Source organism: Vidua chalybeata, chromosome 13, assembly GCF_026979565.1.
Source record: "Vidua chalybeata isolate OUT-0048 chromosome 13, bVidCha1 merged haplotype, whole genome shotgun sequence".
Classification (NCBI taxonomy): Eukaryota; Metazoa; Chordata; class Aves; order Passeriformes; family Viduidae; genus Vidua; species Vidua chalybeata.
This window is the reverse complement of record NC_071542.1, coordinates 19504943-19521490: the sequence shown is the minus strand read 5'-3', so window position 1 is coordinate 19521490 and position 16548 is coordinate 19504943. Positions and strand designations below refer to the sequence as shown.

At 38.4% G+C, this 16548-nt stretch overlaps 1 protein-coding gene across 3 annotated transcripts in view; it reads right to left on the bottom strand.

Annotated features, from left to right (window-relative positions):
- MAP2K5 (mitogen-activated protein kinase kinase 5) overlaps positions 1 to 16548 on the bottom strand; it is a 153232-nt gene that overhangs the window by 104304 nt on the left and 32380 nt on the right. For all 3 annotated transcript variants that reach the window (XM_053954859.1, XM_053954860.1, XM_053954863.1), the window contains exons 7-8: positions 16239 to 16287; positions 5531 to 5595 (exon numbers count right to left, since the gene is read on the bottom strand). In XM_053954859.1, coding sequence (XP_053810834.1) covers positions 5531 to 5595; positions 16239 to 16287 — 114 coding nt within the window. The remainder of the gene's footprint in view (positions 1 to 5530; positions 5596 to 16238; positions 16288 to 16548) is intronic.

The window sequence follows — 16548 nt, the reverse complement described above, 5'->3', positions numbered from 1 at the left end:
CAGGGGATGGCTCCCACTGCCAGAGGGCAGGGATGGGTGGGAGATTGGGAAGGAATTCCTGGCTGGGCTGGAATTCCCAGAGCAGCTGTGGCTGCCCCCGGATCCCTGGCAGTGCCCAAGGCCAGGCTGGATGGGTTTTGGAGCAGCCTGGGACAGTGGGAGGTGTCCCTGTCATGACAGGAGATGGAATGGGATGGGATTTAAGGTCTCTTCCAACCCAAACCATTCCAGGATTCTGTGACATTCATATGGAAAACCAGCAACAAATGAGCAGAGGAGAGGAACAGCCCTGCTAAGATTTGGGCTGGATTCCCACAACACCTCAGGTGCTGGAAAGAACAAACTGGGAGCCCAGAGCTCCTTCCTGACAGCAGCCCTGTCCTGCAGCTCTGGGATAACCCAGGAGAATCCAGCCTTGCTCAGCCAAAGCTCCTCAGGGCAGGGAGCTCAGCGCTCACCCCCTCCCACAAACACAGCCCAGCTCCTCCAGCTGCCTGGGATGCCTTGGGAAGGCTGGCCTAGAACAGAGGCTGGGCAGAGTCACAGAATAAAGCAGGGATTCATTCCAAGGATCTCCTCCATGGATCCACCTTGGGCAGCACCAGAGCCCAGCCAGGGCTGCCCCAGGATGAACCAAAATGGTCCCAAAATGCACGAGCGCTCCTGGGGGCTCTCACTGGGATCAGCTCTGCTCCATTTGCACCTTGCAGTTCATTGTCCCATTCCAGCTTTAGCCCAGGCACTCCCATCCTGCTTGTTTTTCTCTCTCCAGCCCACGCTGTTTGTGCTCCTGGGCCTGAGCTTTGGATCATTTGTCCTTGGTGCCCAGCTGGAGCAGGAATTGTTTTGTCTCCCTGCTCTGTGCAGAGAGCTCTCCATCCCATAATATGGAGCCCAGACCCTCACACTAAAGCAGCAGAGAATGTGAAAAATAGAAAATCCAAACCTGAGGCATCACCTGCTCCAGGGCTGCCAGAGCTGCCCCAGCAGTGCCAGAGGATCCCCAGCTTTGTCCCGGGTGGGTTCCAGGCTGTGGAGCAATCCCAGCTCTCTCCCACACTTTCCATTCCTGTGTGTGCTGATGGGGCACCCCAAGCTTGGCTGAGAGAGGGAATGAGGGGAAGGGCAGATGCTGGAACGTTCCACCAGACTGCAGAATTGCTCCAGGAAATTGCTCAGACAAATTAAGCTCCCTCATGTCTCCCTGCTTTCCAGGCTATCCAATTTTTCGGCGTGGGACATCAGCCACAGCCACTTCTCTCCCAATTACTCAACTTCCAAGTGAAGCCTTCTGCTCTCACAGCATTTTGCTAAGATGGGAACTGATGTTCCCATTCCTTCCCTCTCTCCCAGATCCTGGCAACTCCCAAATTAATTAGGGCATCATTGGGGCTTTATGGTTATTTTTCCTTTATGCTCCTGCTGCTGGAGACTCCAACAGAACCCACGGAGTTACAAAACCTCACTGTAAAATAAATCCCAGGAGGCTGTGCCCTGCCCTAAACAGAGTTTAGGACATCTCACTTCCCCCTTTCTCCTTGAAAAACAAAAACTAAAAAACATGAAATAAGAATTAAACTAAGAATAAAACCTTCGTTTTGCTTCTGCATAAAGGAAATAGTGATGCTTTAGACACATCGTGTGAGGAAGACCTGACAGAGGAATTACTTGCCAGAGATAAACACTTGTACTCTGTAATATTTAGGTTCAAAATACACAAAACTAAGGATCTGAGGTCTGAATAATTTACTGAAGCTGCTCCTGGGACTGGCTGGCAAAGCACATCCAGTCATTCCAAAGGAAATCCTTCACCTAAGGAAAGATCTCCTCAGAGAAGTCTCTGCAGGCACTGATGGAGCCCAAAGATGCAGCACAAAGCAGATCCTGTAAATGTCTTTTGGGCTGACCACTGAATGATTTGTTCCAAAAAAAAAAAAAAAATAAAAAAAAATAAAAAAAAGGCAATTTAAGCAAATCCAGAGATGTCCTGGCACAGAGATGTTTGGGAAGAGCTCAAATCGTGCATCCTCCACCCCACCACCATAAAATGGGCAGCTGAGTTTCAAAAACTGCATCAAATTGGACTGAAGTACTTAAACAGATGACTCAAGTACCTACAGCACAGGAGAGCAGCACACCCAGGTGCTTTGCTAGAGCAGATTTTACCCTTTTCTCAACAATCTTCACCCAAAACAGGGCTCACTCTGCCCGCTGAGCAGCACTGGAAGAACTCCTGCTTTCTGCTGCAATGTTCAATAGCCACTTTGGGCTTGTTTTCTGTTTTCTCACATATTTCTGAACATGCAAGCAACCAAAAAAGCAAAGCTAATTAACTGGTTTTGCCATATCTAACACGAGAATTTTTATCGTTCCTTAATTAAGCAAACAGCGGATCAAAAGGTAGGGGCAGAATAAGATGTCAAAGAACTATAAAATCCCTTCTTTTTAGAACAGGAAAAACATTTAGATTCAGCAAGTTCTCCCTAGAAATATTGCTATAAAGTATTGATTTTTTACCAGGCTCAATTGACTGAAAAGTTGTTTGTATAGCAATATTGGCCGAGCCAATATAGTGGAACAATTTTGCTCCACACAGTAATCAAGTGTATTTCTAAAGTATAATTATACTGTCATAAAAATAAAGCTAAGATACCTCTTCTCCAAGCCATAAACCACTCGCAGCTGTAAAGAACCCAAATAAATGAAATCCATTTTCTGACTAAAAAAACCCCATGTTTCCTAACTAAACACAGGCTTCCAAAGAGAACAACGCCACCTCCAGCCAGGGGGGAGCAGGAGGGGTGATCAATACTTCAATCTCAATAAACTATTCCAACAGAAGAGTTTTTCCATGGGAAAAAAAAAAAAAAAGGGATTTTTTTGCTCAGCCTCCTGCCACGCAGTCGTGCCCCCTGAACGCTGGGAATATTTCACTGCCACGACGGAGGCAGGAAAAAGAGCTGGGAAGAGAGGGGGAAATGAGAAAATAAATAAAAATACAAGGTAAAGGTAACAAAAAAGATAAAAGGAAGGGCGTAGACAGGCTGGGTGCTGAGCTGCAGATCGATCCCCACACGGCCTCTCCTCCCCGAGCCAACAGCCCCAGGCTGGAGAGGGAAAACTGCCCAACCTCTGCAATCCATCCCACCTGACAAATGGGCATTGATTTACTGGGGAAAAAAAATATCCCTGGGCCTGGGCAGCCAGCGGGGAGGATCCCAGCCTGAATCCCTCACCTCCTGCTGGGGCACGGGTGCTCTGCCAGAGAGGGAGGATTGGGAACTCTTTGGGAAGGGGGGGATTGCTCCAAGGTTGGGCACAGGGCTGGAGCCAGGCTGGGAGAGCTGGGGATGTTCCCCTGGAGAAGGGAAGGATCCAGGGAGAGCTTGGAGAACCTTCCAGGGCCTCAAGGGGCTCCAGGAGAGCTGGAGAGGGACTTGGGACTATGGATGGAGGGACAGGACACAGGGAGTGGCCTCAGAGTAGAGAAGTGCAGATTTAGATGGATATTGGAAGGAATTCTTGGCTGGGCTGGAATTCCCAGAGCAGCTGTGGCTGCCCTGGATCCCTGGAATGTCCAAGGCCAGCGTGGAGGGGTTTGGAGCAGCCTGGGACAGCAGAAAGTGTCCCTGCCATGGCAGGAGTGGGATGAGAGAAACTGAGCTCCCTTCCAGCCCAAACCACTGGAGGATTCCATGACAATCTGTAAAATATCCACACACAAAGCAGTGCCCATTCCCTGGAAAAGGCTGGAGTGACTCCTGTCCTGGAGAAACCCCAATTCCACACCCTCAGAAGCACAGGATGGTTCCACACAGGGCTTTTACCCCAATTCCACACCCTCAGAAGCACAGGATGGTGTCACACAGGGATTTTACCCCAATTCCACACCCTCAGAAGCACAGGATGGTGCCACACAGGGCTTTTACCCCAATTCCACACCCTCAGAAGCACAGGATGGTGTCACACAGGGATTTTACCCCAATTCCACACCCTCAGAAGCACAGGATGGTGCCACACAGGGCTTTTACCCCAATTCCACACCCTCAGAAGCACAGGATGGTGTCACACAGGGCTTTTACCCCAATTCCACACCCTCAGAAGCACAGGATGGTGCCACACAGGGATTTTATCCCAATTCCACACCCTCAGAAGCACAGGATGGTGTCACACAGGGATTTTATCCCAATTCCACACCCTCAGAAGCACAGGATGGTGCCACACAGGGCTTTTACCCCAATTCCACACCCTCAGAAGCACAGGATGGTGTCACACAGGGATTTTACCCCAATTCCACACCCTCAGAAGCACAGGATGGTGCCACACAGGGATTTTACCCCAATTCCACACCCTCAGAAGCACAGGATGGTGCCACACAGGGCTTTTACCCCAATTCCACACCCCCAGAAGCACAGGATGGTGCCACACAGGAGCACCCAGCTTTCATCCCAATTCCCTGATGAATGTTCTCTGCCTCTTCACCCAACACCACCAAGTCTGAGCTCTAAAGCTCAACATTCTCTCTCATATCTCTAATAAAATCAGAAAATAACACCATTTCCTCAAGTCCTAGGAACATCCTTCTCCAAGAAAAGATTTCTGAAGCACCTTCCACCCTCGAGGCCAACCTGATTTTAAGAGTCCATCCCAAGGCTGCATTTCCTCCTTGGAGGCTCTGGAAGTCCATTTCCATCAAACCTTCAGCCAGGAGCTGTTTTGCAATGCTGGCAGCCAATTAGAAACTAAACTAAATGCACCGTGGCTTTTAAAACATTTTAGAAGGGGGGGGGGGAGAAAAAATATGTTAATATCAAAGTGAAAATGTCTAAGGTATAAACAAAACCCTAATGGGATGCTGGGTTACTGTATATGGTAAACAGCTCTCTGGAGGAAACCTTTATTACTCCCTCAGGGCTTTCTGCCAAAGTATGGATTTCTTAATTCCCACAGGAATATTTTTCATACCCCACTGCAGACTATTAAGTCCCAGATATTACATTCTGCAGTTTAAACTTTGCACGATGCAGAAGCAGGAGTTTCCTCAACAGGGAAGTCTTATCTGTGCTACTTTAATTTTTACAGTGCTCAGATGAATCCTGGCTGCAGGGCTGGAGCTTCTGCACCGAAATTTGGGGGAGCTGATCAGGCTGGGAGGGAGGGAGAGGCAGCAGAAGGGGGTGAGGGGTCCTGGAGGGGCAGGGCACTGGTGCCACCACACCCCACTGCTGTCACCCCAGGTGAGCCAGCAGGAATTCCAGAGCCTGGAGGCCAATCCAGGACATCCCAAATCCCACTTGGGAACCCTCAACCCGCTCCCAGAAAAGATCCAAAACCGCGTTAAAAAAAAAAAAAAAAAAAAAACCAGAATTAAACGCCCTAGAATGCTTCAAAACTTTACATTAAGATTTTTCTTCCTGCACAGCAGCGAGGGCCCGCCTACACCACAGCAATGGAAAGGACAAAAGCGCTGTGAAATTTGAATTTCTGGACAGATTTCAGGTGAAAAATCCCCCCCCCCACCACCACTCACTTGTAGACGGTGCCGCCGTTGCCGTGGCCGAGGATGTCTCGGTATCGAATGTCTTGTTCATTCATCTCCACAAGAAAGAAAGAAAAACAAAAGAGATGTCATGCTGGGGATGGAAATGTCAAGGAAAAGCAACTCCAGGCCATAAACAACAAGCAGTCTGGGTCATTTCAAGTTCAGCTGCAAGAACGAGAAGATCAATACAACATTTGCTGTCCAATTTATAAAAGACGATACCAAGGGACAAAGTGATGGAAAGTTTAATGACAATTTGTTTGCCTGGGTCATTTCATTAAAGTTTGATAAAAGGTGTCAAAATGGAATGATATAATATAGCTCAAGAGGGTCAGGGCACTGCTGCTGAGAGGAAAAGGGGCTCCAGAGCAGCGCAGCAGCAGAGCCAAAGTTGGAGGTGAACGGGAACAGCCCTGGCAGCTGGAAAAGTTTAGGATTTATCCTGGAATCAGCACGGCTGAGCCTCGTTGAGCAGCAGCTCTGGCACGGCTCAATTTTTCACCTAAAGGGAAAAAAAATCAGTCTGGAGTCCCAGTCGAAGGGATTCTCCTTGAAACACACAACGAAATCTTTGCCTCGGTTCCCTCGGCTCGCTGGGAGCACTCGGAGCCTCAGGAATTCGGCACAGATTCCTGAATTTGGGCACCTTGCTTTACGTGGGTTTTACAACAGCTTAGCACATCCCCTGAGAAGCACCTGAAATGTAAAACCACAGCTCAACCTTCTCCCGGACAAGCAGATATTCTGATTTTGCACAAACTAAAAAAATCCCATTAAAAGGCATTTTTGCAATGCACGCTTATACTTTAAAATAAACATTTGGAACAGAATTAATTCTGGGTTAAAAGGAATTTTCTTTCCCAGGAAGATTCCCCCGTTGCCTGATCACTTTAAGTAGAAAACGTTTGGGCAAATCCTGCTTTGAAAAGATATTTTCCTAGGAAACATTAACTCATTTTCAGTAATTACTTGTATTTTATGGGACACCAAGTTAAATATTTCACATGACTTGGCCTGGCTGCTTAAAGATGTCATTTTTGTGTATTAACACAAGTGATGATAACAAGCTCAAATGTCCCAAAGAGTCAATACTCAGCATTTCTAATGACCAGAAAATGAAATATTTTATTGATTTGAAAGAAGTTGCAAGGACAAGAAATGATTAATCCAAAATTGATGGTTTTTCCTTTCACTACCTGAGCAAAAAAACGTGTTTTCTCATTGGAACTGCTACACAGGGATGGGAAAACCTGAGCTGAGACAACTCAAAAGGGAAGGTGATGATTTTATTATTTATTTGTAATTAAACTTGGGCCAGGTTCCTCAGGAGGGCCCACTCCAACACCAAGGTTTGTGATGAAAATCAACATTTATTCCATTCCTGAAAGCTCCTCTGCTCATTGCATTCATGAGAAAATGCAAACAAAAAGGGGGGAAGTTGTCCCTCATGAGGAACAATCTCTCATGAACGGGATTTAAAATATGTCAAGAGTCTACGGTGGATCCCTAAAATAAAAATAATTTCTCTCAGGCTGCAGACTCGGGAATTTTAGGGAGTTTTGCTCTTTGGAGTAAACACCTCCTGCATTCCCAAAAAATGTCCTCCTGAACCAATCCCTCTGAAGGAAATCCAGCAAACCCACAAAACCAACAATAAATTTGTATTTCTGCGTCTTGGTGGGGGGAAAGAGAAGATATTTTTTTTTTTTTTTTTTTTTTTTTTTTTTTTTTTTTTTTTTTTTTTGGAGGTTACTCAAGTCATTAAAAACAAAATTGAGCAGAACTGGAGCCACCAAGCGCATTCCCTGCTCTCCTGCCCACTGGGAAAAGGGAATATTTTCTCCACACCCCTCCCTAAAAGACAGGGACAGAGCAGCTCCATCCTCTGAGGCTCCAAAGGGCCACCAGAATTCCAGGGAAAACCAGGAGAGCAGGGGTGGAGGCAGGATCTGCAAGGGAAGGGGAGACAAAAATGGGATTTACTGGCTCAAATCAAGGTGCCAAAAAGCAGGGGGTGATTTATTTACTCCGCTGGGAAAACTGGACTCTCCACCATAAAAGGTTTTCCTGTGGGTATTGAAGCTGCAGCCCCAGCTTGGATGGGCTGGGAAATTCAGGAATTCATGGAAAACCAAGCAGGGAGCAGCAAACAAAGCAGCCCTGGCTGGGGGGGGAAAGCAGGGCGGGTTTTGGGAAATAAATAGCCAAATTCCCAATTAATCCCGGTGAAATCTGGGTGGGGTTTTGGGAAATAAATAGCCAAATTCCCAATTAATCCAGGTGAAATCTGGGGGGGGATTTAGAAATAAATAGCCAAATTCCCAATTAATCCCAGTGAAATCTGGGGGGGGTTTGGAAATAAATAGCCAAATTCCCAATTAATCCCAGTGAAATCTGGGTGGGGTTTTTGGAAATAAATAGCCAAATTCCCAATTAATCCCAGTGAAATCTGGGGGGGGGGGGGTTGTGAATTATTAAAATCCAAATTCCCCATTAATCCTGGTGAAATCAGGGTGGGATTTTTGTAAATAAATAGCCAAATTCCCAATTAATCCTGGTGAAATCAGTGGGCTTTTTGTGAATTATTAAAATCCAAATTCCCAGTTAATCCTGATGAAATCAGGGTGGGTTTTTGGTGAATTATTAAAATCCAAATTCCCCATTAATCCTGGTGAAATCAGGGTGGGCTTTTTGTAAATATATAGCCAAATTCTCAATTAATCCCAGCTAAATCAGGGTGGGGTTTTTTCAACTTTTAAGAGCCAAATTCCCAATTAATCCCGATGAAATCAGGGTGGGTTTTTTGTAAATTCTGTAAATTATTAAGAGCCAAATTCCCAATTAATCCTGGTGAAATCAGGGTGGGATTTTTCAACTTTTAAGAACCAAATTCCTAATTAATCCTGAAGAAATCAAGGTGGGATTTTTGTAAATTTTGTAAATTATTAAGAGCCAAATTCCCCATTAATCCTGGTGAAATGAGGGTGGGTTTTTTGTGAATTATTAAAATCCAAATTCCCAATTGATCCTGATGAAATCAGGGTGGGATTTTTGTAAATATATAGCCAAATTCCCAATTATTCCTGGTGAAATCAGGGTGGGGTTTTTTTAATTATTGAAATCCAAATTCCCAATTGATCCTGGTGAAACGAGGGTGGGTTTTTGGTGAATTATTAAAATCCAAATTTCCAATTAATCCTGCTGAAACGAGGGTGGGTTTTTGGTGAATTATTGAAATCCAAATTCCCAATTAATCCTGGTGAAACGAGGGTGGGTTTTTGGTGAATTATTAAAATCCAAATTCCCAATTAATGCTGGTGAAACGAGGGTGGGGTTTTTTGAATTATTAAAATCCAAATTCCCAATTAATGCTGGTGAAATCAGGGTGGGTTTTTTTGAATTATTAAAATCCAAATTCCCAATTATTCCTGGTGAAATCAGGGTGGGTTTTTAGTGAATTATTAAAATCCAAATTCCCAATTAATCCTGGTGAAATCAGGGTGGGTTTTTGGTGAATTATTAAAATCCAAATTCCCAATTAATCCTGGTGAAACGAGGGTGGGTTTTTGGTGAATTATTAATTCCAAATTCCCAATTAATGCTGGTGAAACGAGGGTGGGTTTTTTGTGAATTATTAATTCCAAATTCCCAATTAATCCTGGTGAAATCAGGGTGGGTTTTTGGTGAATTATTAAAATCCAAATTCCCAATTAACCCTGGTGAAATCAGGGTGGGTTTTTTTGAATTATTAAAATCCAAATTCCCAATTAACCCTGGTGAAATCAGGGTGGGTTTTTTTGAATTATTAAAATCCAAATTCCCAATTAACCCTGGTGAAATCAGGGTGGGTTTTTAGTGAATTATTAAAATCCAAATTCCCAATTAATGCTGGTGAAACGAGGGTGGGTTTTTGGTGAATTATTAAAATCCAAATTCCCAATTAACCCTGGTGAAATCAGGGTGGGTTTTTTTGAATTATTAAAATCCAGCTGCCCACTTCACCCTGGCTGGGCCCAGGAGCAGCCACTTGAGGAGATTTAGTAAATCCCACTTTGCTCCTGATGAACTGGTGACACTCTATCAATGCAGAATCAATTGGTGGCATTTACCCTGAGTGACAGAAAAGAAATAAATATTTATGTCACATCACCTCTATCAATGAGGCCAGGCAGAAAGCTATTTCTAACCTGTCAATATTTGATTATCTTGAAGAATCACGTCCCCTCCTTTTAATGATTAATATGAATTCCTTATTAAAGCTAAATGGAAACTACTGGGGGAGGATCATTGGGAACGGCTCGGAGCAGGAAGTGCCAAAAAATAATCAAAAATAATGACCCAGGCCAGACTTAAGTAATGGTTAAGTGCCACTTAATCCCCCCCAAAAAGAACAAAAAAGTTTGGAGTTTCACCCAAAACCCATCGCCAGATGTGGAGTTTGACCCAAATTTTGCAGAATGCAACCAAAATCGTTTCCTCTCAACAAAAAGCAGAACAACTCCCACCAGGCTGACTGAAAAGCAGAATTAAATTGGAATTATTCATTTCTTTTCAGTGGGATTTTTTCATATCAGAAGAAGAGGCACTTAATCCTTTATTTTCTTTTTTTTTTTTTTTTTTTTTTTTTTTTTAATTGGGTGTAAATGTAAAACCTCATTCTTATTTTCTTTTTAGTGGGTTTAAGTAACAATTCCAATATGGGAAGTACCCAATTCTTATTTTCTTTATTTTTAGTGGGTTTAATTTACATTTTTAATATCATAAGAAGAGGCACTTAATCCTCATTTTCTTCTACTTTTCAGTGGGTTTAAGTAACATTTTTAATATCCTAAGAGGCACTTAATCCTTATTTTCTTTTCTTTTTTTTTCCCAGTGAGTTTAAGTAACATTTTTAATATCGTAAGAAGAGGTTTTGTTTTGAAATTCTAAACCCCAGGGAACAAATCCGTGAATCTCCTGCAGGGCACACCAACCTGCATTTAGAACAAATTTATTCTGTATTTAGAATTTGTTCCGCATTCAGAACAAATAAAATGCCAAATTCACAGGGAGATTCCACTCACATTTTGCTCCAAAATAAATCAGAAATATCAGAGTAAACACCACCTCCATTTCCAAGTCCTGCTACTCCCAGAACCTCAAGAGAAATACTTTATTTACCTGGGAATTCTGAAATATTTTTAAAAAAAATCAGCTAGCAGGAATTGGAGAAGACTGAACTCAGCCTAAAATCCTCATTTCCAGCCGGATCCCAGGGAAAATCTCATTTTTGGCAGGGGAAAATCTCATTTTTGGCAGGGGAAAATCTCATTTTTGGCAGGGGAAAATCTCATTTTTGGCGAGGAAAAAAAAAAAAAAATCTCATTTTGGGAAGGAGGGAAAAATATCTCATTTTTGGCAGCGGAAAAAAATCTGATTTTTGGTGGGGAAAAAAAATTATTTTGGGAGGGGAAAAAAATCTCATTTTGGCAGGAAAAAAAAAGTCTGATTTTTGGTGGGGAAAAAATAATCTCATTTTTGCTAGGGGAAAATCTCATTTTAGGAGGGGGGAAAAAATCTCATTTTGGGAGGAGGAAAAAAAATATTTTGGGAGGAGGAAAAAAATCTCATTTTGGGAAGGGGAGAAAAAAAATCTCATTTTTGGCAGGGAAAAAAAAATCTCATTTTGGGAGAGGAAAAATACATCATTTTTGGTAAGGAAAAAAAAAACCTCACTTTGGGAGGGGAAAAAAAAATATTCTCATTTTTTGATATGGGAAAATCTCATTTAGGAGGGGAAGGGAAGGGAAGTTCAGGGAAGTTCAGGGAAGGGAAGTTCAGGGAAGTTCAGGGAAGTTCAGGGAAGGGAAGTTCAGGGAAGTTCAGGGAAGGGAAGTTCAGGGAAGGGAAGGGAAGGGAAGTTCAGGGAAGGGAAGGGAAGGGAAGGGAAGGGAAGGGAAGGGAAGGGAAGGGAAGGGAAGGGAAGGGAAGGGAAGGGAAGGGAAGGGAAGGGAAGGGAAGGGAAGGGAAGGGAAGGGAAGGGAAGGGAAGGGAAGGGAAGGGAAGGGAAGGGAAGGGAAGGGAAGGGAAGGGAAGGGAAGTTCAGGGAAGGGAAGTTCAGGGAAGTTCAGGGAAGGGAAGGGAAGGGAAGGGAAGGAAGGGAAGGGAAGGGAAGGGAAGGGAAGGGAAGGGAAGGGAAGGGAAGGGAAGGGAAGGGAAGGGAAGGGAAGTTCAGGGAAGGGAAGGGAAGGGAAGGGAAGGGAAGGGAAGGGAAGGGAAGTTCAGCTCCTCCCCCAGGGCTGCCAAAGCTGGGACAAACCCAGCTCTGGATTCAAAGATGCTTGTTTGGTTTGATAAATATAAATTAAATGTAATTTAGGATTTTTTAATATATATTTGTTTGGTTATATACATAGAAAATCAATATATTTTAATATTTATATTATATATTTCTGTTTGTAAATATAAAATAAATAAAAACAAACAAAATGAACATAAAGCAAACTTAACACAAACCTAAATTTATATTCATGTTAATTTTATATTTATATTTTATATAAATATATATGAAAATATATTTGTTTTTATAAACATAAAATAAATGTATGTTTATATTTCTTTTATTTTTATATTTTCATATAAATATATTTGTCTATTATAATAGATTTGTTTTATAAATATAGAAGAGATATATTTAGCTCTTTGTTTTAATATTTATATTTATTTATATAAACATATATCTATTCATTTATTTTTATAAATATAAAATATTCCTAGAATAATGATATTTACAAATGTTATAAATATATAACACATATATTTATATAAAAATCTAATATATATTCATATAAATACATAATATATACTTATGTAAATACATAATATATACTTATATAAATATATAATATATATTTATCTATTTTTATAGAATATATATTTATAAATATAAAATATAATATTTTTAATATATGCATTATAATTTTATATATTTATTCATATAAAATATATTTATATATTAAAACGTACTTATATAATTAAATAATAAATAGAAATAATATGGTTGCTTTATATTTTATATTTATTTTATATGGAATTTATTTATATATTAGAATAATTTTAGATAATTAAATAATAGAAATATGCCTTTCATATTTTTATATTTATTTATATAAAATATATTTCTATATTAAAATCAATTTATATAATAAAAAATAAATAGAAATATGCTTTTCATAGTTTATATTTATTTATATAAGATATATATTAAAATATATTTAGATAATTAAATAATACATAGAAATATGCTTTTCATATTTTATATTTATTTATATTAAATATATTTCTATATGAAAATGAATTTATAGAATTAAATAATAGAAATATGCGTTTCATAATTTATATTTATTTATATAAATATATATATATTAAAATCAATTTATATAATTAAATAATAAATCGAAATAATGTTTGTTTTTCTATTTTATATTTATTTATATAAAATAGATTTCTGTATTAAAATCAATTTATAGAATTGAATAATAAATAGAAATAATGTTTGTTTTTCTATTTTATATTTATTTATATAAAATATATTTCTATATTCCAACCTATCCCTGGGGCTGCCTGGGACTTGTGGATTCCCCATCCCTGAGGTGGCTCCAGAGCCAAAATCCTCCAGCACCTCCTGCCCAAACCCCACTGAGCTCACTTGCTGCCCAGAAAAAACCTTACTAAATCCTTATTTTATTTTATAAAACCTTACAAAATCCTTGTTTTACCTTATAAAACCTTACAAAATCCTTGTTTTATTTTGTAAAACCTTACAAAATCCTTGTTTTACCTTATAAAACCATATAAAATACTTATTTTACCTTATAAAACCTTATAAAATACTTATTTTATTTTATAAAACCTTACTAAATACGTATTTTACCTTATAAAACCTTACAAAATACTTGTTTTACCTTATATAACCTTACAAAATACTTAGTTTAAATTATAAAACCTTACAAAATACTTATTTAACCTTATAAAACCTTACAAAAATACCTATTTTACCTTATAAAACCTTACAAAATCCTTGTTTTACCTTACAAAACCATATAAAATACTTATTTTACCTTATAAAACCTTACTAAATACTTATTTTACCGTGTAAAACCTTACAAAATACTTATTTTACCTTGTAAAACCTTACAAAATCCTTATTTTATTTTATAAAACCTTACAAAATCCTTGTTTTACCTTATAAAACCTTACAAAATACCTGTTTTACCTTATAAAACCATACAAAATACTTATTTTACCTTATAAAACCATATAAAATACTTATTTTACCTTATAAAACCTTACAAAATCCTTGTTTTATTTTGTAAAACCTTACAAAATACTTGTTTTACCTTATATAACCTTACAAAATACTTAGTTTAAATTATAAAACCTTACAAAATACTAATTTAACCTTATAAAACCTTACAAAAATACCTATTTTACTTTATAAAACCTTACTAAATACATATTTTACCTTATAAAACCTTACAAAATCCTTATTTTACCTTTTAAAACCTTACAAAATCCTTATTTTACCTTCTAAAACCTTACAAAATGCCATTTATTTTTGCAATCAATTGTGAAATCTGCCTGGTTTCTCTCCCAGCTAAGCTACCATGAGCTCCCATGAGAAATGAACTCCAAGGGTGAAAATCAGATTAAACAACTTATTCTTGTGAAAAAAAAAACAAAAAACCCAAAAAAACCAGGTTACACCTGCAAGAAGAAGAATTTTATCCCACAGGAATCCGTGAGAAAATGCAAAAATTCCCCAGAAACAGAGACATTTAATAAATATAATGGGATATGTTTATTAATAAATATAATGGGATATCTTTATTAATAAATATAATGGGATATGTTTATTAATAAATATAATGGGCTGTGTTTATTAATAAATATAATGGGATATGTTTATTAATAAATATAATGGGCTGTGTTTATTAATAAATATAATGGGATATGTTTATTAATAAATATAATGGGCTGTGTTTATTAATAAATATAATGGGCTGTGTTTATTAATAAATATAATGGGATATGTTTATTAATAAATATAATGGGATATCTTTATTAATAAATATAATGGGATATCTTTATTAATAAATATAATGGGATATCTTTATTAATAAACATAGTGGGATATGACAGTGGCCAATAAAAGGAATTTCAGCAGCTTGTTAACCAATTAATAAACCGACTAATAAACTAAGTAAATACAAATTCAACTAATAATCGAAGTAAAGAAAAATTCAACTAATAATCGAAGTAAAGAAAAATTCAACTAATACAGAAAGTAAATAAAAATTCAACTAATAATCAAAGTAAATAAAAATCCAACTAATAAATGAAGTAAATAAAAATTCAACTAATAATCGAAGTAAATAAAAATTCAACTTATACAGAAAGTGAATAAAAATTCAACTAATAAATGAAGTAAATAAGTATCTAACTAATACACGAAGTAAATAAAAATTCAACTAATAAATGAAGTAAATAAAAATTCAACTAATACAGAAAGTAAATAAAAATTCAACTTATAAACTAAGTAAATAAAAATTCAACTTATACAGAAAGTAAATAAAAATTCAACGTATAATCTAAGTAAATAAAAATTCAACTTATAAACTAAGTAAGTAAAAATTCAACTTATACAGAAAGTAAATAAAAATTCAACTAATAAATGAAGTAAATAAAAATTCAACTAATAAATGAATAAAAACCCAACTCATAACGGAAGTAAATAAAAACCCAACTCATAATGGAAGTAAATAAAAACCCAACTCATAATGGAAGTAAATAAAAACCCAACTCATAATCAAAGTAAATAAAAACCCAGCTAATACACGAAGTAAATAAAAATTCAACTAATACAGAAAGTAAATAAAAACCCAACTCATAATCGAAGTAAATAAAAATTCAACTAATAAATGAATAAAAACCCAACTCATAAAGGAAGTAAATAAAAACCCAGCTAATACAGGAAGTAAATAAAAATTCAACTTATACATGAAGTAAATAAAAACCCAACTCATAATGGAAGTAAATAAAAACCCAGCTCATACATGAAGTAAATAAAAACCCAAGTCATAATGGAGTAAATAAAAACCCAGCTCATACATGAAGTAAATAAAAACCCAGCTCATACATGAAGTAAATAAAAACCCAGCTCATACATGAAGTAAATAAAAACCCAGCTAATACATGAAGTAAATAAAAATTCAACTTATACAGAAATGGAGTAAATAAAACCCCAAGTCATAATGGAGTAAATAAAACCCCAAGTCATAATGGAGTAAATAAAAACCCAGCTAATACACGAAGTAAATAAAAATTCAACTTATACATGAAGTAAATAAAACCCCAAGTCATAACGGAGTAAATAAATAAAAAGTCCCCACAACCCCCAGGAGTGTGAGCTCGTTCCCAGCTCTGACCGGAGGCTGACAGCTCCTGCCTCCCTTATCCCAAACTCCTCCATCCATTTGCAGCCGAAGCAAACCTTGGGAAGTGGGCAGGGAATTTCCCTGCCAGTAGCAGCAAATCTGGACCCGGAATGCTCCCACGACCCCCGATTTTGGGTTAAAATCCCCAAATTCCAGCTGGGGGCACCACGCAGGGCTCCCCAAACCTGCCAGGGCGAGATGTGCCCGCCCAGAGCACCCACCTGGCCGTTGGCGAGGATCTTCCTCAGCTCTGCCGAGGATTTCTTCAAGCTGGAGAGGAGAAAAAGCAAATTAGGAGGGATTATTTGTAACAGCTGGGGCTGTTTCTGTCCAGCTGAGGAACGAGGGGAGTTTGTGGTTCTGTAATCTGAGATTAAACTGGGAGGGGGAAGTGTGGGGAGAGCAGGCAGCAGGAATCAACAGGCAGTGAACAGTAAAATTAAAATAAAGAAAGTAAATAAAATAAAATAATAAAATAAATAAAATAATATCTAAAATTAAATAAAAGAATAAATATAATAAAATAAAAAA